Here is a 27,915-nt window from a genome sequence, read left to right as displayed (position 1 = left end):
CCTTACAATACAGGCAAGAAATCCTTCTTTGACTGATCCATTTTGAACTCCTTCAAAATCTTGTCAAGGTATGTACTCATTGAAAGTCTTATCAAGCGTCTTGGTCTATCTCTATAGATCTTGATGCCCAATATGTAAGTAGCTTCACCGAGGTCTTTCATTGATAAATTCTTATTCAAGTATCCTTTTATGCTATCCAGAAATTCTATATCATTTCCAATCAACAATATGTCATCCACATATAATATCAGAAATGCTACAAAGCTCCCACTCACTTTCTTGTAAATACAGGCTTCACCGTAAATCTGTATAAAACCATATGCTTTGATCACCTCATCAAAGCGTGTATTCCAACTCCGAGATGCTTGCACCAGTCCATAGATGGATCACTTGAGCTTGCACACGTTGTTAGCACATTTAGGATCGAAAAAACCTTCTGGTTGCATCATATAAAACTCTTCTTAGAGATATCCATTTAAGGAATGTAGTTTTGACATCAATTTGCCAGATTTCATAAAATGTGGCAATTGCTAACATGATTTAGACGGACTTAAGCATCACTACGGTTGAGAAATTCTCATCGTAGTAAACCCCTTGAACTTGTCAAAAACCTTTTGCGACAAGTTGAGCTTTGTAGACAGTAACATTACCATCAGTGTCATCTTCTCTTTGAAGATCCATCTATTCTCTATGGATTGCCGATCATCGGACAAGTCCACCAAAGTCCACACTTTGTTCTCATATATGGATCCTATCTCAGGTTTCATGGCCTCAAGCCATCTGTCGGAATTTGGGCTCATCATAGCTTCTTCATAGTTCGTAGGTTCACATTGGTCTAGTAACATGACTTCCAGGACATGATTACCGTACCACTCTGATGCGGATTGTGCTCTGGTTAACCTACGAAATTCAGTAGTAACTTAATCTGAAGTTTAATGATCATCATCTTTAGCTTCCTCTCTAGTTGGTGTAGGCATCACGGGAACAATTTTCTCTGATGTACTACTTTCCAATTCGAGAGAAGGTACATTTACCTCATCAATTTCTACTTTCCTCCCACTCACTTCTTTCAACAGAAACTTCTTCTCTAGAAAGGTCCCATTCTCAGCAACAAAGATCTTGCCTTCGGAGCTGTGATGGAAGGTGTACCCAATTGTTTCCTTATGGTATCCTATGAAGACGCACTTCTCCGATTTGGGTTCGATCTTATCAGGCTGAAGCCTTTTAACATAAGTGACGCGACCCCAAATTTTAAGAAATGATAGCTTAGGTTTCTTGCTAAACCTAGTTCATACGGTGTCGTCTCAATGGATTTAGACGGTGCCCTATTTAGCGTGAATGCGACTGTCTCTAATGCATAACCCCAAAACGATAGTGGTAAATCGGTAAGATACATCATATATCGCACCATATCTAATGAAGTGCGGTTACGACATTCGGACACACCATCACATTGTGATGTTCCAGGTGGCGTGAGTTGTGAAACAATTCCACATTGTTTTAAATGAAGGCCAAACTCGTAACTCAAATATTCTCCTCCACGATCAGATCGTAGAAACTTTATTTTTCTTGTTATGATGATTCTCCACTTTACTCTGAAATTCTTTGAACTTTTCAAATGTTTCAGACTTGTGTTTCATCAAGTAGATATACTCATATCTACTTAAATCATCAGTGAAGGTGAGAAAATAACGATACCTGCCGTGTGCTTCAACACTCATCGGACCGCATACATCGGTATGTATTATTTTCAATAAGTTATCAACTCGCTCTATTGTTCCGAATAACAGGGTTTTAGTCATCTTGCCCATGAGGCATGGTTCGCAAGTATCAAATGATTCATAATCAAGTGATTCCAAAAGTCCATCCATATGGAGTTTCTGCATGCGCTTTACACCAATATGACCTAAACGGCGGTGCCACAAGTATGTTGCACTATCATTATCAACTTTGCATCTTTTGGCATCAATATTATGAATATGTGTATCACTATGATCGAGATTCAATAAACCATTAACATTGGGTGTACGACCATAGAAGGTTTTATTCATGTAAATAGAATAACAATTATTCTCGGTCTTAAATGAATAACCGTATTGCAATAAACACGATCCTATCTTGTTCATTCTCAATGCAAACAAAAAATAACATTTATTTAGGTTCAACACTAATCCCGAAAGTATAGGGAGTGTGCGATGATGATCATATCAATCTTGGAACCACTTCCAACACACATCATCACTTCACCCTCAACTAGTCTCAATTTATTCTGCAACTCCTGTTTTGAGTTACTAATCTTAGTAGTCAAACAGGTATCAATACCCAGGGCTACCACGAGCACTAGTAAGGTACACATCAATAACATGTATATCAAATATACCTTTGTTCACTTTGCCATCCTTCTTATCCGCCAAATATTTGGGGTAGTTCCGCTTCCAGTGACCATTTCCTTTGTAGTAGAAGCACTTAGTTTCAGGCTTCCAGCTTTGGGCTTCTTCACGGGAGTGACAACTTGCTTGCCATTCTTCTTGAAGTTTCGTTTCTTTCCCTTGCCCTTTTTCTTGAAACTACTGGTCTTGTTAACCATCAACACTTGAAGCTCTTTCTAGATTTCTACCTTTGTGTTTAGCATTGCGAAAAGCTCGGTAATCGTTTTCGTCATCCCTTGCATATTATAGTTCATCACGAAGTTCTAGTAGCTTGGTGATAGTGACTAGAGAACTCTGTCAATCACTATCTTATCTAGAAGATTAACTCCCACTTGATTCACGTGATTGTAGTACCCAGACATTCTGAGCACATGCTTACTAGCTGAGCTATTCTCTTTCATCTTGTAGGCAAAGTACTTGTCAGAGGTCTCATACCTCTCGACATGGGCATGAGTCTGAAATGCCAATTTCAGCTCTTGGAACATCTCATATGCTCTGTGGTGTTCAAAACATTTTTGAAGTCTCGGTTCTAAGCCGTAAAGCATGGTGTACTAAACTATCAATTAGTCATCATATCGAGCTTGCCAAACGTTCACAACGTCTGCATCTGCTCCTGCAATAGGTCTGTCACCTAGAGGTGCATTAAGGACATAATTCTTCTGTACAGCAATGAGGATAATCCTCAGATCATGGACCCACTCCGCATCATTGCTACTATCATCTTTAAACTTAGTTCTCTATAGGAACATATCAAAAAACATAGGGGAGCTACAACGCGAGCTATTGATCTACAACATAATTTGCAAATACTATCAGGACTAAGTTCATGATAAATTAAGTTCGATTAATCAAATTACTTAAGAACTCCCACTTAAACTGACATCCCTCAAGTCATCTAAGTGTAACGTTATACAAATCAACTAATCCATGTCCGATCATCACGTGAGATGGGGTAGTCATCAATGGTGAACATATTTATGTTGATCATATCTACTATACGATTCACGTTCGACCTTTCGGTATCCAGTGTTCCGAGGCCATGTTTGTACATGCTAGGCTCGTCAAGTTTAACCTGAGTATTCCGCATGTGCAAAACTGTCTTGCACCCGTTGTATGTGAATGTAGAGTTTATCACACCCGGTCATCACGTGGTGTCTCAACACGACGAACTGTCGCAATGGTGCATACTCAAAGAGAACACTTATACCTTGAAATTTTAGTTAAGGGATCATCTTATAATGCTACCGCCGTACTAAGCAAAATAAGATGCATAAAAGATAAACATCACTTGCAATCAAAATATGTGACATGATATGACCATCATCATCTTGTGCTTTTGATCTCCATTTCCAAAGCATCGTCATGATCACCATCGTCACTGGCTTGACACCTTGATCTCTATCGTTGCGTCGTGGTCGTCTCGCCAACTATTGCTTCTACAACTATCGCTAACGCATAGTGATAAAGTAAAGCAATTACATGGCGTTTGCATTTCATACACTAAAGAGACAACCATAAGGCTCCTGCCGGTTGCCGATAACTTTTACAAAACATGATCATCTCATAAAATAATGTATCACATCATGTCTTGACCATATTACATAACATCATGCCCTGCAAAAACAAGTTAGACGTCCTCTACTTTTTTGTTGCAAGTTTTACGTGGCTACTATGGGCTTCAAGCAAGAACTGTTCTTACCTACGCATCAAAACCACAACGGTGATTTATCAAGTTTGTTGTTTTAACCTTCAACAAGGACCGGCCGTAGTCAAATTTGATTCAACTAAAGTAGGAGAAACAGACACTCGCCAGCCACCTTTATGCAAAACTAGTTGCATGTCTGTCGGTGGAACCGGTCTCATGAACGTGGTCATGTAAGGTTGGTCCGGGCCTCTTCATCCAACAATACCGCCGAAAAATAATACATTGGTGGTAAGCAGTATGACGATCACCGCCCACAACTCTTTGTTTTCTACTCATGCATATCATCTACACATAGAGCTGGCTCATGATGCCACTGTTGGAAATGTAGCATGCAATTTCAAAAAATTCCTACACTCATGCAAGATCTATCTAGGAGATGCATAGCAGCAAGAGGGGAGAGTGTGTCTACGTAACCTCGTAGGCCATAAGTGGAAGCGTTTCACAACGCGGTTGATGTAGTCGAACTTTCTTCGAGCTCTGACCGATCAAGTAACGAATGTACGACACCTCCGAGTTCTGCACATGTTCAGCTCGGTGACGTCCCTCGCCTTCTTCATCTAGCAAGATGTAGAGGTAGTAGATGAGTCCCGGTAGCACAACGGCATGGTGACGGTGATGGTGAAGTGATCCTCGTAGGGCTGCGCCTAAGCACTACAAAAATATGACCGAGGATGTGAACCGTGGAGGAGCCGCTGCACACGGCTAATAATTGATGTCGTGTGTGCTAGGCGCCCCCCTCTCCTCATATATATAGGTGGGAGGGATAGGGGAGAGGCCAAGGGACACCCCAAGTGGGGCCGAAACCCACTTGGGCTCCTACCCTGGTTTGGCCTCCCCCTTCCTTGTATAGGCACCAGGGGAAGGAAGGGGGGGTGGCGCCCCCTTTCCTTTCTCCCTTGAGGAGGTGAAGGAAGGAGGGACTTTCCCTCCCCCCTTTCCTTTCCCTAGGGCTGGTCAGCCTGGTGGAGGGGCACACCAGACCCTTGTGGGCTAGTATGTCCCTCCCTTGGCCCATTAAGCCCATATCTTTGCCGGGGGTGCCCGGAACCCCTTCCTGTGACCCTATATGTACCCGGTACCCTCTGGAACACTTCTGGTGTCCGAATACCATCGTCCTATATATCAATCATTACCTCTCAACCATTTCGAGACTCCTCGTCATGTCCGTGATCTCATCCGGGACTGCGAACAACATTCGGTCACCAAATCACATAACTCATATAATACTATATCGTCATCGAACGTTAAGCGTCCGGACCCTACAGGATCGAGAACTATGTAGACATGACCGAGACACCTCTCCGGTCAATAACCAATAGCAGAACCTGGATGCCCATATTGGCTCCTACGTATTCTATGAAGATCTTTATCGGTCGAACCGTTATGATAACATACGTAATTCCCTTTGTCCATCGGTATGTTACTTGCCCGAGATTCAATCGTCGGTATCTTCATACCTAGTTCAATCTCGTTACCGGCAAGTCTCTTTACTCGTTCCGTAATACATCATCTTGCAACTAACTCATTAGTCACTTTGCTTGCAAGGCTTGTTATGATGTGTATTACCGAGAGGGCCCAGAGATACCTCTCCGATACTCAGAGTGACAAATCCTAATCTCGATCTATGCCAACGCAACAAACACCTTGGGTTAAACTCTACGTTCACATACAATGGGTGTAAGATAGTTTTGCACATGCAGAATACTTGGGTTAAACTTGACGGGCCTAGCATGTACAGACATGGTCTTGGAACACTAGAAACCGAAAGGTCGAACGTGAGCCATATAGTAGATATGATCAACATACATTTGTTCACCATCGATGACTACCCCATCTCACGTGATGATCGGACATGGGTTAGTTGATTTGAATCATGTATCACTTAGATAACTTGACGAATGTTTATTTAAGTTGGAGTTCATTTGTAATTTGATTATTGAACTTAATTTATCATGAAATTAGTCTTAATAGTTTTGCATATCTATGTTGTAGATCAATGGCCCGTGCTACCATTCCCCTGAATTTTAATGCGTTCCTAAAGAATGCTAAGTTGAAAGATGATGGTAGCAACTACATGGACTGGGTCCGTAACTTGAGGATTATCCGGGAAGGAGCAATACCCTACGTCATGCTTTGTGTTTGTATTCATGGTGGATATACATCGTGTGAAGGATTACAATGGTGAGATGAGTTGGCTACCAAGACCCTTGGTCTACAGGAGTAGATGATCACGAGAGCCCCGTAGCCCCCTCCTCATATGCACGGTGGGGGCTGGGGGTTTATAGGGATTGATTCAATCTGGCCGCCGTCATGTTGACTTGGGGGGCCAAGATGGTCTCTAGACATCTATCTGATCCTCCGAGCTACTTCCTATTGCTAGCTCATGGGTGGGCCTTCTGGGCCCAGTGATAGGCCTACTGTCGGGCTCCCCTCAAAGAGGGCACCCCGGTGTGTTACACCGTCACTGTTCTATTTGGTGAGGCTATGCTATTTTCCTTGTTACCGACAGTTTCATGTATTGTCTCAGAGGCTTGTGGGCTAATGAAACGTCAGTACATACTATTTTAGTGGACTGTGTTCATGCTGACTTAGGGGGAGCTAACTAACCCAAATCAAAACATGCTAGTAAACCGAAGATGAGCCCGGAAGACGCACTCAAAGATGAGGCGCTGTCATCCGTCGGAACGCCACGCATGCGAGAGAATAAACCTAATCTAAACTACTAGTCAGAGTCGAGGCACCGAGATCCCCATCCTAGGCCGCCGGAGGGACAGGCAGAGGGGAGGTCGATCCACATGCTCGCAGGCGAAGCTTGGAGTGCCCTAGCCGTTGTAGATGGTAGAAGGGAATAGAAACCCTAGATTTATAATCTATTGTTGAAAAGCAACCATGAAACCAGTAATAAAACTGGTTTGTCAGCAAAATGATAGAATTGACAAACATCAGTACTCAATAGGAACTATCATAATCCATTGAGACACTTAAGCAAAGTTAGATAGCCAGTGCATAAATGTACCGTTTAAGTTGAGGATGGCTATGTATTTATTTCTTTTCATTTTTTACATGAAAGATCGTATTGCTTCCAACCAATCCACCCGCTGAGTTGCTAGCTTTTCTGCTGGGTGAAGCTATGCTATTTTCCCTTAGGGCACTGATCTGCGTCGGCGCGCCAGCCTAAACTTTCGGCCGGTCGCACTCCAAACGCACGATTGGAGCCTTTTGGGCCGCATGATCTACCTTCATCTACCCCCTAGTACTTCTTCTTCTCTACAGAAAATAAATCCCCATCGGGCCGCCATGGACGAGCGACACGCCCGTCCTCGAAGCAACGCTTGGCTGTCGGCCGGTTACCACCCTCGCCGCGGGGGACACTACTCTCTGTCAGGCGTCGCTGCTCGCCGCTGGTACCTCCCTCACCGTCCGTCATCTCCTGTGTTGCTCGTATGCTCCGCGCATGCATCCCCCCTCCATCCCCCATGGTTGCAGCTCCTCGTGGCCACAGTCGCAGCTCCAGGAGCAACGACTGCAGCTACCAGTGGCGGCGGTCGCCGGTCAGAGCACGTCCGGTGAAGCCCTCACGAAGAAATGTACTTTTCCTCGGGGGTGCTGGTAGCATAAAAAAAGTTGGTCGGTTGTAGCAAAAAACGATATCGGTTCCAGCAAAAAAGACTCGCCACTGCCACCCGACGTCGCCATTGTAGCAGAAATGTTAACCGGATGTAGCTGCCATGATTGCCGGTTGTAGCACTGTTGATTGTCGGACGTAGCACATTTGGACATGGCCGGGGAGTGATCGCTGCTTCTAACAAAACTCAAAAAGCCGGTTGTAGCAAAACTAGGCGCTGGTTCCAGCAAAAATCAAATATGGTGGTAGCAAATATGTGTTGTTTCCAAGGAAAATAGAGATAATGGTAGCAAGAATGGATACTAGTTCCAGCAAAAAAGCAACCCGGTGGTAGCAAAAAAAATGGTTGTTTCCAACAATAACAAAAAATGTAGCTAGTTCCAGCAGAAAACCATCCGCGGCGAGAGGGCGTGGCTGGTTGTAGCACCGCTGATGACTGGTTCTAGCAAAAACTTCGTCACTCCAAAAAATCGCCGCCTCGTCGGAGCACTGGGCTCGGCCAGTTCAAGTATCCTCCGCCATGATTCCAGCGTTTTGCCACCATGGTTGCAGCACACGTCGGCGTGGTCAACGTTGGGAGTTGCGGCGCCGTCTCCAGCACCCTTGGACACCGCGGCCGCGGGCGCAGCTTGCCGCGGTGGCATTTCGTGGAGCAGCCATGGCAGGGATAGAAGAAACATAAGGTGGGTACTGGCCATGGCCGGCCGGCATCGCACCGCCGGTGGCAGAGAATTCTGGCGGCGGCGTGCGAGATGAGGTGTAGCAGAGCTATAGAGCGGATGAGATGGAAGCGTCACGAGATGGAAGGAGTGGATGTGGTTGTTTGAGCCTCTGAAAAGATAAGATGAGGGGAGGGTGGTGCACGAGCCCCACCACTGAAAATGCGTACGAGTGACGCCCGTGACGTGACTGGCGCAATTTTCAGCCGGTCTGCCGGATACAAGCGTTTCCCTTTCCCTTACTACCGCGTGACATGACATGTCTTGGAGGCCCGTGGAGCTAATTCAAAATGTACAATACATATTGTTTCTGGTTGACCATGTTCACGTTTTTTGCGGGAGCTAACTAATTCAAATCGAAACATTATCCCGTTGAAACATATAAAAGCAATGTTCTCGTGCGTGGAACAGGAAAAACAAGCGAAAGACACCTGTGTGCTCAATGGCGAAATGACGGTAATAAGGAGTAGTACTTATTTCTTCTTTTCTTGAAAGAAAAAAGAATTTCTGCTTTTTCTGGAAACGCAGAACAATTCTTGGCTTCGTGCTGGGTGACATTTACCTTTTTCTTGAGAGAATGGTCGACATTATTTTTATTTATTTTTGAGAACCCAGTCGCATGGATTTGATTACGACCAGCTCACAGAACATCGCAGCTGTGCCGTGCGTTTTGGAATTTGCTATTTGGCGCTTATAAGGGCATATGTACAATGGTTGATAAGATAGTTTTAGCTTAAGTCTTGTATATGATTTAGAGATGATAAAAAAAAATTGTCTAGAATGGGTCATATCTTAGCCTTATCTTCAATAACTAGTAATTCTTAAAAAATGTGGTGAGACATATTATGCTAAGAGATCATCTCTTGTCTTCTTTTAAATAAGAGAAGACAAGTCTTTTCTTATGAGTTCTCTCTCCTCCACCTCATCATATATCCTACGTGGCATTGCTAAGATAAAACCATTGTACATGCCCTAACCGGTAAAAAAAAAATTGACGCTTATAAGGAGCCAAATACAGGAAAATTCGTACGTAGTGCACACCCGTGGGCCAGTGCACAATTACATGCTGACGCACGCGCACGTAGGTATGTACAGTAGGTTTTTTTTCAGTTTATATTTCAAAATATCTAAAATACATGCTTCAAAACTACTCCCTCTGTCCTATACTAATGTCAAAAAACGTCTTGCATTATGAGACGGAGGGAGTACCTTTTATAAAATAAAATAAAAGAATAACAGCGCATTAGAAAAATATTAACACATTGTAAAATAAATCGTGCAAATTTAAAATAATCTTGATAACATTCAAAAAAATGTTGCTGACATTTCAAAATGTTCACGTGTTTCAAAAAATACATGGCGATCTAAAATAAATACTTGGTAACATTCAGAAAAATGTCCATGCATTTTTTTCAAATGTGTATACCATGTAAAAAGATGTTCACGTAATCCAAAAAGAATATGTCACGCAATTCAGCAAAATGTACATCACATTTACGAAATATCCACATTTTTGAAAAATATGGACGTCCCATTTTCTAAAAAGATGTTTCATAACATTCTGAAACATTTTGAACGTGTATTTTGAAAATGTTCAACTTTCTAAAAAAATGTTCAAACTTTTATTCTGAAACAAATGTTCATCGTGCATTTATAAAATGTTCAATGTCTATGTAAAAATGTTATGCGTGTGTGAGAAAATTATATAATGTGTATTGAAAAAAGTTGACATGTAAATACAAAAGGAAAAAAAGGAACAAACGAGCCTAAAATGACCAACACGTAAAAGAAAGACAGAAAACAACAAAAGAAAAACATAGAAAACTGAAACGAAAAGAAAACAGAACCTCCGAGAAGGTTCCCTAAACAGCTACCATCGCTTGCCATTTTCGTCGCGGCCCACTAAAGACATGGCAGAGGCCCCCTCGATAGAGATAAGCACTAATGTTTAAAAAAAAACTTGGTCTATTTTACTAAGCATTTTTCTAAGCACCTAATGCGGACGCTTAGCATGGGTGCCAGGGTAAGATTCCTAGCCAGTTAGCGGTTGGTTTATCGAATCCTGGTGTCTGATTAGGGGTTCATTTTTCGCATCCCATCACAGGCTCAAACTGCCAGGGGGCTTAGATGCCTTTCTAAATTCTTTGTTCTTTTTCTCTGTTAGCGTCCATACAAGCGTTAGATGCTGAGAGTCCACCCCGTTTCGGTGGTGGTTAGCGTAACTTATGGACGGGCGATCCGAGGGCGATCCCGATCGCGCTAGGGTTTCTGGTAAAAGTCCACACCGCCGTTCACCGCCGCCGTCGCCGCTTCGACGTCACCACACCATCGCAACCTGTCCCATCCACCAAAAGCCTTCCGCGAGCTAGGATCGCGGTCGTACACCACGAACAGGCCCTAGGGCTTCTCAGCAAGTCCAGGAGGGGGGAGGGAATGGAAGCTATCGAGGGGTTGATGAGGGGACTGAAGCTGTCAGCAGCGGAGAAAAGGGGGATGAAGATAGGGGAAGTGGAGAAGGTAAAAGCCAGTTCATGGGGCGCGGATGATCCCCAGGCAGTGGGGAAGCTTTACTCGGAGAAGCCAGCGCGGGTGGGAGTGATCGGAAAAACCTTGGGAAGAATCTGGTGCCCGATCAAAGGGATTGAATGCAAGGAACTAGAGACAAACACTGTTCGGGATGGAGAAGAGCGCTGGAGGATGGCCCGTGGTGGTTTGACAAAGAACTGTTGGTAATGGAGAACTTTGACCCAGACAAGACAGTGGATGAATATGACTTCAACTTGATTCCTATGTGGATCCGTGTGTATGGCCTACCTCTGGGTCAAATGAATAGGGCGACAGGAGAAAGGATTGGTGTTGATTTCCACGAGCTGGTGGACGTGGATGTGGGGCATGATGGTAATGCTATTGGCAAATATTTGCGGGTCAAAGTCAAACTGAATATACAAGAACCCCTGATGAGAGGCTTTGTGTTGAATCGGGACAAGAAGGGGGTGGATGAGGATGGAGAGGGGGGTACTGTAGGAGGGGGAGAGGATGGCGAGAAGAAGAAGAAGGGGTTGTTGTGGTGCCGGTTTGAGTATGAATATATGCCTGATTTTTGTTATACTTGTGGTGTAATCGGACATGGAGAAAAGGAGTGTAGGCTTAAACCTCCTAAGGGAGAAGCGCCACAGTATGGGCCATGGCTGAGAGCGGAAGAAACAAATCTCAGGAAACTTGATGTTGTAGCTTATGGGAAAGGACAGGGTGGCAGGAGCTATAGTGGAAGTGAGAGTAGTCAGGAGAGAACAAGGAGATATGGCTGGGGCAGTGGGTCTAGGGGTTCAGGAAGCAATGCCCTCTCCTGGAGGAAGGAAGAGCACGCATCAAAAAGCAATGAAAAAGAGAAGGGTGGAGAAGAGAAGGAGGTATCTAGTCCACTCAAAATTCAGGGGGGGGGGTGGGGAGGAGGGGAGTAAGGTAGTCAGAAGCATCCAATTCTCTGAACCTCCGCTCATGCAGAAGGAACAAGAACCAACCCAGATGGCAATAGATCACAGTTCCACTAATGAGAAGGGGGCGGCTTACAAATGGTGCTAAAGATGCGGATAAGAACTGTATGCCTCATGAGACGGGGAAGGAGGGGGAAGCAATGAGGACCGAGAAGGAAGTGGCTATGGAGACTGTGGCGAAAGTAAAGAACAGCAACAAGTTCAAGCGTCTGAACCGCCCAGAAAATTTAGGTAGTCAGGACAAGCTGGATGTTAGTCTAGGGAAGAGAGGGGGGAGGAGATGAGTGTGGAGGGACGATACATTGCAAAGAATGGACGTGGGGAGGAAGAGAAGGAGCAGTCAATGACACAAAATCTGACGGAGACAAATAAGGAAGCAACGGTGGTGCACGAAAACTCAAACATATCGGCCGGGCTACGGGAGCAGCCCCGCCGGGAGCAATGAAAATCATAAGTTGGAACTGCCGGGGACTCGGGAATGGCCCAGCAGTTCGTTCTCTTCTTGAGCTAGGAAGAGTGGAGGTTCCCTATGTTCTGTTCTTGTGTGAAACTCGGTTGAATGAGAAGAAGCTGGGCAGGTTCAGGTGGATGTTGGGGCTCGCCAACATGGTAGCATGGAAAGATGAAAGTAGTGGGAGGGGTGTAGCTTTGTTTTGGAGAAGGGGTGTGGATGTCTCTTTGAGATCATATGGACGGAGACACGTGGATGTGGATATAGTACGGGAGGATGGAATGATTTGGCGTCTCACCGGTGTTTATGGAGAATCTGTGATGGAAAGGAAGAAGGAGACGTGGAAGCTTTTGCGCATTTTGAAACAACAACAACAGAATGGTCGCCTGTGGCTTTGTCTCGGTGATTTCAATGAAGTTCTCACAAGTAGTGAGAAGCTTGGAGGTGCAGATCGCCCGCAACACTACCTAAATGACTTTCGGCACGCATTGGATGCTTGTGATTTGAGCGATTTAGGGTTTGAAGGAGACGTGTATACCTGGAGAAATCACAGTAGGGACCTGCGGACATATATCTGTGAGAGGCTGGATCGGGCCACTGCAAACAATGAGTGGTGTGGTGCCTTTCCGAACCATATAGTCGTGAATGGAGATCCAAGGCATTCGGAACACCGACCCGTGGTTGTGCACCTAGAGGGAAAAGAAAAGGGTTGGAAAAGGAGTGATTGTAGCTTCAGATTTGAAGCCCGTTGGTTGCAGGAAGAGGGATATGAAGATATTATGCGGAGTGCGTGGGAGAGGAGCAATGAGGACGGAAGGAGATGTGTCAGTAGTGGCTTGCGGAGTATAGCTAGGGACATGAGCAAATGGAGTAGGGAGGTGGTGGGCGAGCTAGATGGAAGGATTAAGAAAACCCGTGGTGATCTGGAGAGATGTATGAAGGAGGCGGTCTCTGAAGCTAAAATCCTGGAGGAGGCAAGACTGAGGGGAGAATTAGAGGCTCTGAAAGAGAAGAAGTACGCAAAGTTGAAGCAGCGGGCACACATGTGGTGGCTGCGAGGGGGGAACAAGAACATCAAGTATTTGCAGTATGTAGCAACAGCAAGGAAGAGGACTAACAGACTTAAGGAGATTCGGAGGGAGGATGGGACGGTGGTGGAGGAAGGAGAGGCCTTAACTAATTATGTTTGTTCATTCTTTCAGGACCTTTTTACATCTTCCAATCCTCAGCGCCTGAATGAACTGCTGGATAAGGTGCAGCCACGCGTTTCAGTAGCTATGAATGCAATCCTTGAGGCCGACTATACGAGGGAGGAGGTGAAAGCAGCACTTGATCACATTGGTGATCTCAAAGCACCTGGCCCGGACGGGATGCCAGCGATTGTGTTTAAACGCCACTGGCATTTTATGGGAGATCAGGTAGTCGAGGAAGTCCTAAAGGTGCTGAACGGTGGAGACATACCCGAGGGGTGGAATGATACCATGGTGGTCCTGATTCCAAAGGTCAAAACCCCAAAGAGGATCAAGGATCTCCGCCCAATCAGTTTGTGCAATGTCGTCTACAAGTTAGTATCAAAAGTGATTGCCAATAGGCTTAAATTGATCCTACCCGAAGTGATTTCAGAGCACCAGAGTGCGTTTGTGCCGAGGAGGCTCATTACGGACAATGTCCTCACAGCCTATGAAGTTTCCCATTACCTCATGAATAAACGAAGAGGGAGGAGTGGAGTTGCGGCCATTAAAGCAGACATGAGCAAGGCGTATGATCGGGTGGAGTGGAGGTTCCTGGAGGCCATGCTTAACAGGTTGGGTTTCAGCTCGAGATGGACTGCCCTTGTCATGAAATGTGTACGGACGGTGCGATACCAGATCAAGGTCAATGACCAACTAACGCAGCAGTTCAGTCCCGAGCGAGGACTCCGTCAAGGAGATCCCATCTCCCCCTATCTGTTTGTTATTTGCGCAGAAGGCTTGACAGCATTGCTGTTAGATGCAGAACAGAGAGGTGTTACACATGGCGTGAAAGTTTGCCCGAGGGCACCATCTGTTTCCCACCTTTTGTTTGCAGATGACTCTATGCTACTCATCAGGGCAGAACAACGAGAAGCAACCGCGCTAAATGACATGCTGAAACTGTATGAAACTTGCTCCGGGCAGTGTATAAACACAGAGAAATCCGCAGTGATGTTCAGTCCTAATACAAGTGAGGATGACAGAACAGAAGTGAAAGCTGCTTTGGGAATACATAATGAAGATTGGAATGAAAAATACCTCGGGCTTCCCGTCCATGTGGGACGATCAAGAAAGAGAGCGTTTAATTACATTAAACGGAACATGTGTGGACGTGTGTATGGATGGCAAGAAAGACTCCTAGCAAAAGAGAGCAAGGAAACCCTAGTGAAGGCTGTTGGACAAGCCATTCCTACCTTTGCTATGTCATGCTTCGATTTGACTAAAACCTTCTGCATGGAGCTGAATACACTTCTTGGGAACTTCTGGTGGAGCCAACAAGACAAGAAAAACCCCTTGCATTGGCTCAGTTGGGAGAAGCTGGCACAACCTAAGGCCATGGGTGGGCTAGTGTTCCGAGACATGCACACCTTCAACATAGCAATGCTCTCGAGGCAGGGTTGGAGGATTCTGCAAAACCCCTCGAGCCTATGTGCAAGGATCCTAAAGGCACGCTATTTTCCGAATAGCACGGCGCTGGAGGCAACTGAACAAGATGGTATTTCTTACTCGTGGCGTAGTATCCTCCAAGGGCTGAAGGTGGTGAAGCAGGGTTGCATCTGGCGGGTGGGAGACGGGACAACGATCAACATATGGACGGACCCATGGATCCCTAGGCCCTGGTCCAGACAGGTGATCGCGCCAAGGGGAGCCAACCTAATGACTTATGTGAGCGAGTTGATGGATCCGATCACAGGTGGCTGGGACGAGCGACTCATCAAGGACACTTTCTGCGTGGAGGACGCTCGTCATATCTTGCAGATCCCCTTGAGAGACGGGATCGAGGACTTTGTCGCGTGGCATTTCGATCCGAAGGGGAAGCATTCCATCAGGAGTGCATACAAACTGCAAATGGAGTTGAACAAGCAATCCAGGACCGGTGGGCCGAGTACAAGCACTGGAGGTTCAGGAAACTTGGATAGAATCATGGACCCGAGCTGGAAGCGCATATGGAAACTGCCATGTCCAGTAAAACTGCAGATGTTTGTTTGGCACATACGACATGAATCTCTAGCCCTATGCACAAACCTGTCGAGGCGTGGCATGAAACTTGACTCGGTGAAATGCTTCCTATGTGGGAGAGTAGATGAAGATGGTGGGCACCTGTTTATAAAATGCAAGGTGGTAAAGGAGGGGTGGAGGCTGCTGGGGCTGGAGTTGGAAAGGAGCCGCCTCGAAGGGATTGGGAGCGTGCATGCAATGCTGGATTCCTTATGGGGACTAGAAGAGAAGAAAAGAGTATTAATCATATGCTTTTTGTGGCAATGGTGGAACAACCGCAACAAAATCAGAGAAGGAGAGCTCCCTCTGCAGGTCACAGAAATTGTGAGACGAGCTCGCTGTGACGCCCTTGAATATGAGCAGCTGTTCCTCCCAGGTAAGCCGAAACAATCCCCCGGGCAGTGGCAGCCGCCGGCCGATGACACCATAAAGTTCAACCTGGATGGTGCCTTCTCACCGGGCGATTCCTTTAGTGGATGGGGCGTGGTGGCTAGAGACGACTCTGGAACTGTCCTCATTGCTCGAGCGGGACGACAAGACCAGGTGTCTGATGCCTTTGGCTCAGAAGTTCATGCGCTAACTGCGGCGGTAACCACAGCGGCTGACCTGGGAGTTGTCCGGGCAATCTTTGAGACGGACTCCGAGCTGCTGGCCGAGGCAATGGATGCTCACCGAGTAGATTCCTCGCCGTACGCAGCAATTATTGAAGATACGAAGTTCCAGCTAAAACTGTGGTTTTCCAGATGGAGTGTAACTGCGTGTAGACAAACTGTGGTTTTCATGGAGTGTAACTGCGTGTAGACGAACCATGAACACTGTCGCTCACGAGTTAGCCCAAATTGGGTGTAATTGCCCACCGAACACGGCTGTCGAGTGGGATACTATTGTACCGCCCAAAGTGGCCTCTTGCGTGTCGGGCGATATGCCCGAGCGTCGTTGATCTATAAAGCTTTGCTTTCCCTAAAAAAAAGCGTTAGATGCTGGCCTTTTTTATTTGCATGATTGTATTAACACATAAATGAAAAATACACAAGATTGAAATGTCGTGCCCATTCAGATTCTATGGGATTTAAGTTTGTGTGATAAACATCAAAAGAAAAACAAAGGATTTGTTTTAACAGGGTGATTGATTTCCAATAGAATGTAGTATGATCCGCATCAGAGAATTCATATAATCAAATCACTTCAGAGAAACGCTATCAGCTCCTCATGATAGTTAGTTCAATTTGAGGTTACATCAACAATCCAATTTACTGCCAAGAACTGAGATTGAGATGAGATCTCTCGCCGCACACTTAACTATGTTATGCAAAAACGCATCACTCTAAGCATCACTTTGATTCATGGAGTAAATAATATTTTAAACTTGCACCATGTAGCCTCCTCACCAGTAAGTTAATCATAGTTGTCCCGCATTCTCATCCAAGAAATGGAAGAATGATATTATTGACTATTTCAGCAACAATGTTAGCAAAAGTATACCAGTATATCAAATTAGAGTTTTGGTTGCGCTCAATGTCCCAGCGTGTGTATGTATATAGGACAACAAGGAGAACATCTTAGCTCTTCTTTGTACCATAGATGTCAGAGGAACCAATCGATTATGTACCTTGAAAAATTAATATGCTGTCAACGCCTACTACTTCCTCCTTAGACACTCGCGCTGGTGTACAGCGTGGACACCCGCGGCTTTGGATTATCGCAGAAACTGCCAAATATGTCACTGCATCCAACCCATTTCGTCTGTTCCCTTGCCTCCCAGTAGCCTCCGACATAGCGGTATGTTCCATGCTCGCTGTCCCTTTGGAACCATCTTGGCTTCCAGCCACTCTCCTGCATGTTCCTTGCCTGTTTAAGAGGAACAAGAAATAACCATCAGTTAGAGCAGATAAGGACCAGACAGGTAGCTCTTCAGTGCAACTACCCCTATGAAAAACTCGGACGTGGTGCCATGTACAGCAATGTGAATAAAGGTAAGCAATATGTAGTTTTAAAGGAAAGTGTAGGACACTATAAAGAACTAGGGTAATTATACCATCCGTTGTCTGGTCTCGAGGCGCAGTTTCTCAGAGTTGGCCTTTTCGTACTCCCCATTCTCTAGATGTCGCTGGTCTGGTCTGAGTCTTGAATCTGTTGGTGGAAGCTTCTCCTAAAATGACGAAATTGTTCTTTAGGTTCAGAGATAATAAAAGGTGACAATAACGAGCTATTTAATGCATGTTGTATCTCTACCTTAAGCCCTGGAGTCAGCTCATTTAAAGTAATCGCAAATGATGACAAGTTATATCGAGTGGGATCTGCTGGAGGCTCATTTTTCTTCCACAACAAGGTGGCGCCAGCGCTGTGATGTGAAGTATGAGAGTTCAGTTTAGAAGCATCATCACTAACAACGCAATACATGCTCTCGTCCCACTTGCCCATCAGGGATGCAACCTTGGTGCCATCAGCATCTTTAACAAAGCCTTGAACCTTGCATAGAATTATATATATTAGTACAATCTACATAAGCAAAGGGACAGGGCGAAGTCTGATGGAAATTGTTCATCATACCTGGCGAGGATTACGTTCGAGGAAAGACTGCTCTTTAAACATCAGCTTGCATGAATATTTTTTGTTTCCACTAATATTCATTGTGCCATGGTGATGGCAATATACTCGACCAATGATAAGGTTATTAATTGTGGTTGTAACCTTACAAGGAAAAGAAAATTGTTATAGGTATTAATTCAAAACGATATTCAATTCTTCTTGCACATCTCCAAGCTTCATGTGAGTAGTGTCAGTGTTTTCTAGTAATAAATGAAACCATGATATCTAAAGGTAGAAATTGAATCGGGGTGCATAAAACAACCCATGCAGAACAGGAACAGTAATAAGCTGGGCCCTGTGGCTTTTTCCCTAGAAGAATAGGATAGGTATGCTATACTCACAAATTAAAAAAGCATGGGCAATCGGCAAACATCAAAACATTATTTCGAGAATGGTAATCATGGACAACTAAAATAGTATGAGCGCCTTTGGTGAAGAATCTGTACCTTGCTCCACTGGAAAGTTTCTCCATCATCAAACTCTAGGGTTAATATGCCACTAGGATCCAGTTGAATCGACTGACCCCAGAATTTACTCTTTAGATTGCTGTCTCCCCAAAATTTCCAACCTTTCCCTTCACAATGGCATGCCATAGCCATCGGATGATGACTAACCTAGTGCCAAGAATAAACTAACAAATTAACTAAAAGATGGAGTGTCATATTAAACGCAACGAAACTCTTAATAGGCCTGTCATCATATCCATGTATGTCACTACCATGCTTTTAATCAAACAACATTTCAAGACACTTCGTACCACCTGGCTATCATTTCTTTACAAATGAATTTGATCTTGTTACTGTGCACTGGATCGCATGACAGAATACAGATGTGTTGTATACCAGACTAACCTTTTCAGAGAAGAAACGTATTCCCTTTTCAGGGTAATCAGCTTCATAAGTTTCCCCTAACAGTGGATTGAAAGGTTTGCAGGGACGGCTATCTGTGGAAGCATATCCAGAGACGGCAAAGGCAGCAACATAAAGAATTCTCATCAGACCATTGCCCTGAACGTATGTGCAAAAGACATTACTATCAACACAATTCTGGGATAAGTACACATGAAACGCCACTATGTAGTATTTTAGATATTAATGTTGATGGAATAAAAAATAACTTCATTATCTGCAAAATTTAACAGCCAAAGTGCATGCTACTCGGCTTGTGCTACACACAGATTTTACATGCACAGCAATTCAACCATGTGCAAAGTAATGTTTCCTGATGTTTAATTTATTTATAATGGTATTTGGATCAGAAGAAAGCAGGAAAGGCATACCCTTAAACCACATTCGTATGCACGGTCCAATAAATAGGAATACTCCAACTCTTCAAAGCACTTTTGAAGAGACGACAAAGGCTCGTTAAAATAAACAGGAAGACAGACCCTTGTAAGATCCTTGCCAACATTATCTTTGATCATGGACCAAAGGCTAACACTTCTCTCCTTTTCTACTGGTTCAGGCAACTTGGAGCGCCTCTTCGCAGACGATAATAAATATTCATTGGTCTTGTCGGCAGCTAATGAGTCACCAAATTTGCAAGCTTCATTCCCATAATTTAAGTATCTCACTTTCAAGTCAGGACTAGCCACACCGTCGCTAAAACTTTGCCTTGTATCATAGAAATGAAACTCATCTTCATCTGACATTTTCTCTATTTCTTGTTTACCAGCATCTTCAGAAGATTCTGTGTTGCTGTATTCTGATGGCAAAGAAGAAAAAGTAGGTAGTGAGCAGAAATAAACTAGAGATGGAAGAAGTGTTTGCAGTGAAAATGCGCCAAATAAAGATGTAGTGATGCATGGTCTACGTATTCAGATTAATCTAACAAACAAACATAGATGAGTTGTAACAGTCAACTATGCCTGAATTTCTACCATGGTCTTCAAATGTTGATGTCGAACGGGCAATGATAGTCACTGCCCCACTGGTAATCGTTCTCAACTACGTATGATGGAAAACTAATAGTTATGCTTGAATTTTTTTTCTTGGCGTGATCAAATGGAGCTATATTAAGGAAAAATCTCTCCAGAAACACCAGCCATGAAGCAGTCCAGGTAAAATAGAGTGCAAGAAAAATCACAGGTGCTTAGAGAAATGAATAGAAAAATCCATAATAGAAGCAGTCTAACATCAGCAATTCAGCAGTCCAAGAAAAATGCGAATTAGCACCTTCACACCTGTGCTCTAACAGCAGAAGAAAAAACACAGGTAATTGGAGAAACTAATAGAAAATAATCCAAAGTAAAGGTTTACCATGGTAATGAAAAATTATGCATGAAAAATAACAAGTAAACTTTTATTTAAAGCTAGTCATAACTGTTAGAGAAAACCAAAACTAAAAAGAAGAAGAAGTACCACTACATTTTCCAGAGCTGGAAAAGTCAGGCTTGAACAACTGCGACTGTGGATTACCATGAATAGTTGCATCTTCTGAATTAACTGCCTGAGAGAACACAATAAGTCAGCAGATGATTTCACGATACCAGAATACCAGATATCATACCATCAATTTATTATTTGAGTTCTGGCCCAGACTCCAAACAATCTTTTTTGCTATTTTTATTACATAAAATTGAAGAAAATAAAACTCACCTTCCTTAACTATATTTTTTACAACTTCAGTGCCTATGAGGAAATGTCTGAACCACAATTGGGTTTCCTTGTCATTTATAACAGGTTGAGTATCTTCATCTTTACATCTAAAAGGGTCTCTTTGCTCAAAAAAAAACTTCTAAAAGGGTTTTCAACCATTGGTGGTGTCACCTTCTAGCAAAAACTATTAAAGCTATTGCAAGAGGCTGAGATGGTGGTCCTAGGACACCAAAGTGGGGATAATATTGCTAGCAAGTGCAGTAATTAGCTACTGATAAAGGTTGACTGCTGAATACAAGGAAGACCATCACATGGAAGAAAAATATCCAGTCATCTTTTGGCACAACTAAGAACATCAATTGGATATATATAGTTCTAAAGAGGGTTCCGCAAGTTCTTAACGTTCATTCATCACTAAAGTTGGTGAGTATGACCATCAAGTTCCTTCACCGTTATTTGCTTGAAGAAAAAGAGAAAGCCTACCAAAAAGTGCATGATTTGTCTGGTCTAATCACAGGGTTCCAAGAAGCATTACCTCAAGTTCTCGTGGAAGACTGCCGATAAAGCTTAAATACGATTCACAGCGCTGTTTCATCTGTACGTGATACTGTGAAAATTCCGAATGAACAATCTGCTCACAATCTTTAACAATTTCTGCACCAACACCTTCAGCATGCAAGCGATCTCTTAGCTTTTCTGTAGAAAATGATCCACCATTCCGGTCACTTGGTAAAATACCACCAAGAGAATATTCACTTCTCGCTGAAACAAGTGCTTCAATCCAAGCCACACGGTCCTTAACGCAACCTGTCCTCAGCTGAAGTGTCTTGGTTGGGGTGATGATATAGAACCGTTTGTCATCTGATTTACTTTCGCTAAATGATGAGATCTACAAACAGTTCAGAAGAATTACAAAAATTAGCAACCAGACTGGCACTTTAAGCAAAAAAGTATAAGCCCTTGTGTTCAAGGCACACAAATTATAGTTAAAAACAGTGATGCCCCATGCTATCTACATATTCATGCGGCGATTACACGTTCGTATAGACCAACGACAACAAATACTTCAGTTCCTTCCAACACAATATTTTGATCAGTCTCCTAGGATTTAAAATCCAATAATGAGCAATGAAGAGTAATCCATATACTCAAATGACTACAGAATCCTCCCAGCACTGTAATGTCATATCATTTCAGTGTTACATCTATAGATAATAACTTGATCAGTTATCATGTAAAGGACAGGCTAACATAAAGGACGCTGACTCCAGCAGCAGCCAAGGCCAAGAGACCGCTCATCAGGGAAGGAAAAAAGGCAAGCCCCTTTAAATGGAGATGGACAGATGCTCCGTACCACCCCACGTTCCAAGCAAACTCACGGACATCCATCTAGTACGACACAAACCTAGGCGCCAACCCATCAGCCCGGCCATTTGTACAAAATACAGATGGGCCGGTGCCGTGCCATTTGAACAAAATACAGCTGGGAGAGCCGGGTATCCGCGTGCCGCGAATTACAGCATCTCGCCGGCCGGCCAGTCGGCTGTCGGCCCCTCCTCCCCTGAGCCCGCGCGGCGACAAGGTCTCCTCTGTAGCACGCCGATGCAGACACTGTTCTTTCACACTCCGCACTAGTAGCCGATCCTCGCCGCGGCTAGCGAAAAGCCAGCTACAATCCAAGCAAGGCATCTCTCTCTTTATCCGACACAAGCGACAGATAGCCCCGGCTGCAAGAAAATCTCCGCCGTAGATCGCGACGATGTGCGGCTGGCAATGCGCGCTCGCGGGGGGGCACCAGGGCGGGGAGCACGGGGTGCAGTTCAACTGTTCCGCGATCCGAGCGACGCGGAAATACCAACTCGTTTTGTTGATGAGAAGAAAAAAAGACCTACGAAATCGCTGGGAAACCAAAAATAGTTGAATCGCCAGTTGAAATGTGTGGAAGCTATCTATGTAAGCAATGGGATCATGGTAGCATAGCGGACGGGAAACGGAGGGGGAGGAAATGAGACGAAACCTTCAAATGGATGAACCCGATGGGCCGCTCCCCGGCGCCGCGGTCCGCGCCCCCGATCACTCTGACGCCCGCGGCGGCGGCGGCGGCGGGCTCGGTCGGCGGCGGCGGCGTCTCCTCCGCCGCGACACGGCGGCGGATCTTCGAGTAGGCGAGCACGCCGCCGCGGATCGCGAACCAGCGCGGGCGCCAGCCCCTGCCGATGTTGGTCCACTTGTACAGCACCCCCGCCACCGCCGCGCCGTCCGCGGGCGGCGGGGAGCAGTCCCCGTCGTCTTCGTCGGCGCCGCCGCCCCCGGGGCAGTAGTCGGCGGCGAGGCAGCAGAGCGGGTGCATCTCACTGGCCCGCATCGTCGCCTCCGCCCCCTCTCACGCCGCTGGCGTCCCCATCTGGGTTTGTTTATTGGCCGCTCCGCCTATAGAAGCGCCTCCACGCGGTGGGTCGATTGGATTCGTTCGGTTGCGGTGGCGAGCAGAGCTGCGGAGGCTGGCGAGGTGGGTTGAGATGGGAATGGGAGGAGAGGGAGGAGACTCTGATGCGCGCGGCGCAGGCGCAGAGCCTTGTGCTTAACGCTCACTTCTGCTGCTTCGCTTTTGGAGCGGCATCTTTGAGCGCGCGATCCTTCCCTCCTCGTGTCCCTCTCCTGCCGGCTCCCGAGCCCGGACGCGTGCCCTGTGCGTGGTTGGTCGAGTCAGGTCGACCGGAGCATCGTGTTCGTGCCGCGGTGTGTCGACGGGCGATCGTACGCCTTGCGTTGCGTGGTCGCGTGTCATCGCGTTCTACGGTAGGCTCGCTTGATAGTACTCTAGACGTCAATGTGCTTTCTCCATCGTTAATTACGCTTAACAGGAGCCCGAGTACTGTATATCTTTGGCAACTCAGCTACATATACTCCTGTTGCTAATTAGCTAACCTACTAGTAGTGGTCCATGCTTTGCTGGTTTCCGCAATCGGTCGAACCTTCCTTGGACCAGCCGTCATCCTCCAGCACCATGTCTACGATGACGGACCAGCGGCACGCGTCTCCTGTCGCGGACCAACGACGCGCATGAGCGTTCGGACCCCATGTCTTCTACCAGTGGCTATACCTAGCTCCAACCTGGCTCCAAAAAAAAAAAAAACCTAGCTCCAACCTGGTGGATCCACAGACATGGCAACCGCACCAGCCTAACCGGAAACCCAATACATCCGCACGTGCACCGACAAGACCTGTATCCACGAGATATCGCACGAATGATCGATCGAATAGGCCGCCGGACTCCCTCCCGGAGCTGGCTTTTTTTTTAGGATTAAGCCAGCTTTATCTTTATCTTTACCTAATAATATAATATATATAATATATAATATATAATATAATATATAATTAATAATCTTTATCTTTATCTTTACCTCTTTATCTTTACCTACTAATAAACCACGCATCGCTTCTGGTGGTACGTCGCTGGCATTTTTGCACAAAAGTCTCTGTTTTTACTGATATTCAAGCCGCAGTCCTATTTTAAGTGGTTAACCAGGAAAACGCTTCGTTTTTACACAAAACACCCTACCATTTGGAGTAATCAACCCGCGATCCGAACAAATTTGTAAAAAAAACACGGCTAGAAACTGACCACGAACTCCTCTCCCTCTCTCCCTCTCGCCCACGAATTCCTCGGCACCAACACCACCCGCGCCGCCGGCTTCCGGCGAGCTCCGACGCTGCGCAGCACGCCCCCAAGCCCCCCACGATCCGCGCCTCCCTCCCCTCCTTCCAGATTCTCCGTTCCCGGCCTCTAACGTCCGCTCGCAACCAAACCCCCGTGGCTAGGGTTTCGGGCTGGGCTTCGCCGGCGCGTCTCCGGCGGCCCCAGGTTCGTCCCTCCTTCCTTCTTGGCTGGGGTTTTTCACCCCTACACCTCACCATCTCTTCATATCCTCTACTGCAGATGCAGATGGAGCACGCCATGGGAGTTCCCCATCCACCACGGTCACCGCCGTCAAGTGCTTCTTCACGGAGATGTGAAGGACGCCAAGGACCTGCAGCTACTCAAGGTTTTATCTTGTCCCCATCCTATCCCCTCCCCTTGCCGCCCCTTCTTCATTGGATGACCAGATGCACAACCACATATGTTTTTTGATTCAGGCTCATAGGGTCTAGATTTGAATGTAAAACTACCTGACTTTACCATTAACAGATTGGAAGCACGATTATCGCTGCAATTTTTTTAGTCATGGCATATTTTCTCTTATATGTGTTTGTTGATGATTAATCATCAAAGGTTATACGCGTGTTTCGTCCCAAGCACAAGTCCTTCTTTCACATATCCCTTTTGTCATATGTCTTCTTGATGCAAAGAGGCTCAGCTTGCTACTGATGGATTGCAGCTTACCAAATTTGATTTGGTTTGGTACAATGGATGTTTGGTATTGATGTTGAAAGAATACTTCACTTTCTGTAATTTCTGATGTTCAGATTATACCGAATGAATGCTACCAGATTCCATATTTGTTCTAGAGATATTATTGATCTTTTCATGCACCAATTGTTCAAGTAGTGTCTTTCTGCTAAAAGCTTTATATTGCCCTGTGTGTCCTTTTGTCCGTACCTTTTTCCAGTAATTTTCTCTGTTAACCTTGGGCCAGCTCATTTGTGTGTGCTTCATGTATATGCTCATGCTTTTGATGCTGCTGGACTTTGGAATGCATCCGCACAGTAACTTTCTGGGTATGACATATTCACTCTTAACTAAGAAATGCTACAGCTGATTCCTGATAATTATCAGTACACAATGTATTAAGTTGCCTTCGCTGTAGGTATGCTTGCATTCAGGTTGTCATTAGTTACGAGATGGTACATCAGTGTCTCCACTCTAGAGATGAATATAATACGCCAAAAGTAAGTGTCTGATCCCAGCTTCTTTTATTGTGGATTGTGGGTACGGTGAGCAATACATTGATTCACAAGTACGTCTTGCAGCACAGAAATTATTCCGTTCAAAGTGAATGACACGGCGTAAATCAAACATGCGCTGAGCCTACTAATGCGACTACCAGTACTGTTGCACTACTAGAACCCAATGGCATGATGGTGCAGCAAATATGGTTTTTTATTAGATAGTTTTCTGCACTGTATATGTGATGAATTCACAAATTTATGATTTTGAGGTACTGGTGAAGGTAGATTCAAATGAGTGATGCAAATTCAGAATTGCATAGGTAGTGCCTACGACTGACTAAGGGTACATGAGTTGGAAGAAAGTCCAAGCAGAAGGAACTCCTGCAGATGCCCAGGCTGCTACTGTGCCTATCTTAAGGTATTGCTTCAGCGGTGGTATTAGTTGTTATTCTTTCCTGATACAGACATGACTCTTTGAGCTCCACCAAGGCATATATAACAAGAAGATAAGCTTGGTTCATTTTTTTTATCAAGCAGGGGAAATGAAAGGATGATGCGCCGTACATTCTAGATTATTTATCAGTGTTAATCTGTATTAACTAATTTTATAGCCATTGTAATTAGCAATAGAGAAATGTTTGCTGATATTTTTTACCTGCGAGACCATAGTACTTTCTTGTTTTCTTTCTGTAATAAGTGCGAGATACGAGCAATAATAATATATTGGAGTTTATTCATGGATGAAGCGGTTCATCTCAAGATATATAACATTCATGTTTCCCTTCCTAATGTTTCTTTGGTGAAGTCATAACCTATTTATGTTTCAATGGAATTCTGTTCAATTTGCAATTGTTTCCTACTATGCAGGGTGATCTTGACCTGATTTTGCTTTCGAACTGAATTGTGGTAATCAAGCAGGGAGACGAGACGCTGTTGAGCTGTTTTTCGGTAGATTTGAGCTACCTAGAGTTGAGCTAGGCACCAGACGAGCAGAAGCACAAACGTAGGAGGTATCCAACAATGGCAACCGCAACGCCATTCCACTTAAACCTGGAGACCAGAGAAAGGATGCGGTACCACTGCTCTTCTTTCTCCTTACTAAATCTCTGAAAAGGGATGCTCATATAATTACTAATAATTTAGTTGCAAGTCTTCTGTAAGAGCCTTGATGTACTTTATCTCATGGTTTGGGTTGTGAAAGAATTTTGGAAGGACCACAAGGTAGTCTTCAGTTCAGTTTGTCCATTTATAGTGTTGATGTATCTAGCTACTTGTATCTGCTTTCTTTTGTTGTAAAATGAAATAGCATTCTTGCTGATCAATGAAATTAGAAAATCAACAGACTACATTGTTCCTTTTTTTCCTTTTCTTTTTCTATCCTTGAAGATATTTAATGATGTGATCTGAAACTTTTAGTTTTGTTCTATTATGCAAAGTTAAGAGTTTTCGGGATAAAATTCTAATTTGGGCCACTCTCTTTTTTACAAGAGTTCTAGGAAAATTTACATTGAAATTTGTCACATGCAAACTGGAGGAAGGGGCAATAAGCAGAGAATTCCCCTCAAGATGTGAACTGCATTGATGCCCTCGGTATGTGTGTTGCTACTGCTGAATGATGCTCCCTTGTCGTTGTTGCTATAGTACGATTTAGTACAGCTTGTCTAAATGGGTTAGAAGAGGGGTTATGAAATGTATTGTTGGAGTTTAAATATTCTTTCATGTATTAAACTGATAAGTTGTGCACTTTTGCTGCTGTTAGATAAACTAACTACTCTGTACTGTTGGATAGCCATGGTATGTGTTAGTTTTATTTTACCACAAAAGTTTCTTGAGAGTTGGGATATCAGGTGTATTCATTACTTTTCCTATGAATATATTCTATTTTGGTGCACTGTATATCTATCTAATCTATCTATCCAAGTTTTCAAAGAAATTGATGGCGGCGGCTCGGCCGTGTCGTGGTGAATGGCGAAGCTTCGAAACTGGACATGAGAAAGGTGTTGACGCGCGGCTGGGAGACGTACATACTTGAGGAAATATGATTCATAAGGTTTCATATTAACGAAAACTGATAATCTGAACATTTTGTTTATTCCTGGATGACTTTATTCTCCAATATGAATATGTAAGAAAAGATATGACATACATTTGTGTAAATTGATAATGTAGGGTCATCTCGAAACTTT

At 44.6% G+C, this 27,915-nt stretch overlaps 1 protein-coding gene and 1 long non-coding RNA gene across 7 annotated transcripts; one reads left to right on the top strand and one right to left on the bottom strand.

Annotated features, from left to right (window-relative positions):
* Positions 1 to 17,068: 17,068 nt before the first annotated feature.
* Positions 17,069 to 23,446, bottom strand: LOC119338853 (oxysterol-binding protein-related protein 1B-like). The gene is made up of 10 exons (XM_037611074.1): positions 22,857 to 23,446; positions 21,375 to 21,728; positions 20,603 to 20,690; positions 19,522 to 19,946; positions 19,094 to 19,249; positions 18,689 to 18,856; positions 18,204 to 18,344; positions 17,886 to 18,122; positions 17,689 to 17,802; positions 17,069 to 17,501 (listed from the first exon to the last, which is right to left on the bottom strand). Exons 1-10 carry the CDS (start codon positions 23,202 to 23,204, stop codon positions 17,304 to 17,306), a joined length of 2,229 nt encoding a protein of 742 aa, XP_037466971.1. The 5' UTR covers positions 23,205 to 23,446; the 3' UTR covers positions 17,069 to 17,303.
* Positions 23,447 to 24,567: 1,121 nt separating this feature from the next.
* On the top strand, positions 24,568 to 27,708 carry LOC119338834. Of its 6 annotated transcripts, none has more exons than XR_005164114.1 (6): positions 24,568 to 24,704; positions 24,780 to 25,558; positions 25,648 to 26,147; positions 26,597 to 26,802; positions 27,218 to 27,319; positions 27,660 to 27,708. It is a non-coding gene; the product is annotated as an uncharacterized LOC119338834 (long non-coding RNA). The 6 variants fall into 6 exon arrangements; XR_005164117.1 differs by lacking the exon at positions 27,660 to 27,708 and having other exon boundaries at positions 25,648 to 25,729; positions 25,811 to 26,147; positions 27,218 to 27,405; XR_005164119.1 differs by lacking the exon at positions 27,660 to 27,708 and having other exon boundaries at positions 26,648 to 26,802; positions 27,218 to 27,405.
* The last annotated feature ends 207 nt before the right edge of the window (positions 27,709 to 27,915 follow it).

The sequence above is a fragment of the Triticum dicoccoides genome, chromosome 1B, assembly GCF_002162155.2.
Source record: "Triticum dicoccoides isolate Atlit2015 ecotype Zavitan chromosome 1B, WEW_v2.0, whole genome shotgun sequence".
Classification (NCBI taxonomy): Eukaryota; Viridiplantae; Streptophyta; class Magnoliopsida; order Poales; family Poaceae; genus Triticum; species Triticum dicoccoides.
The sequence above is the reverse complement of the archived record's forward strand: the minus strand, read 5'-3'. Positions and strand labels throughout refer to the sequence as shown.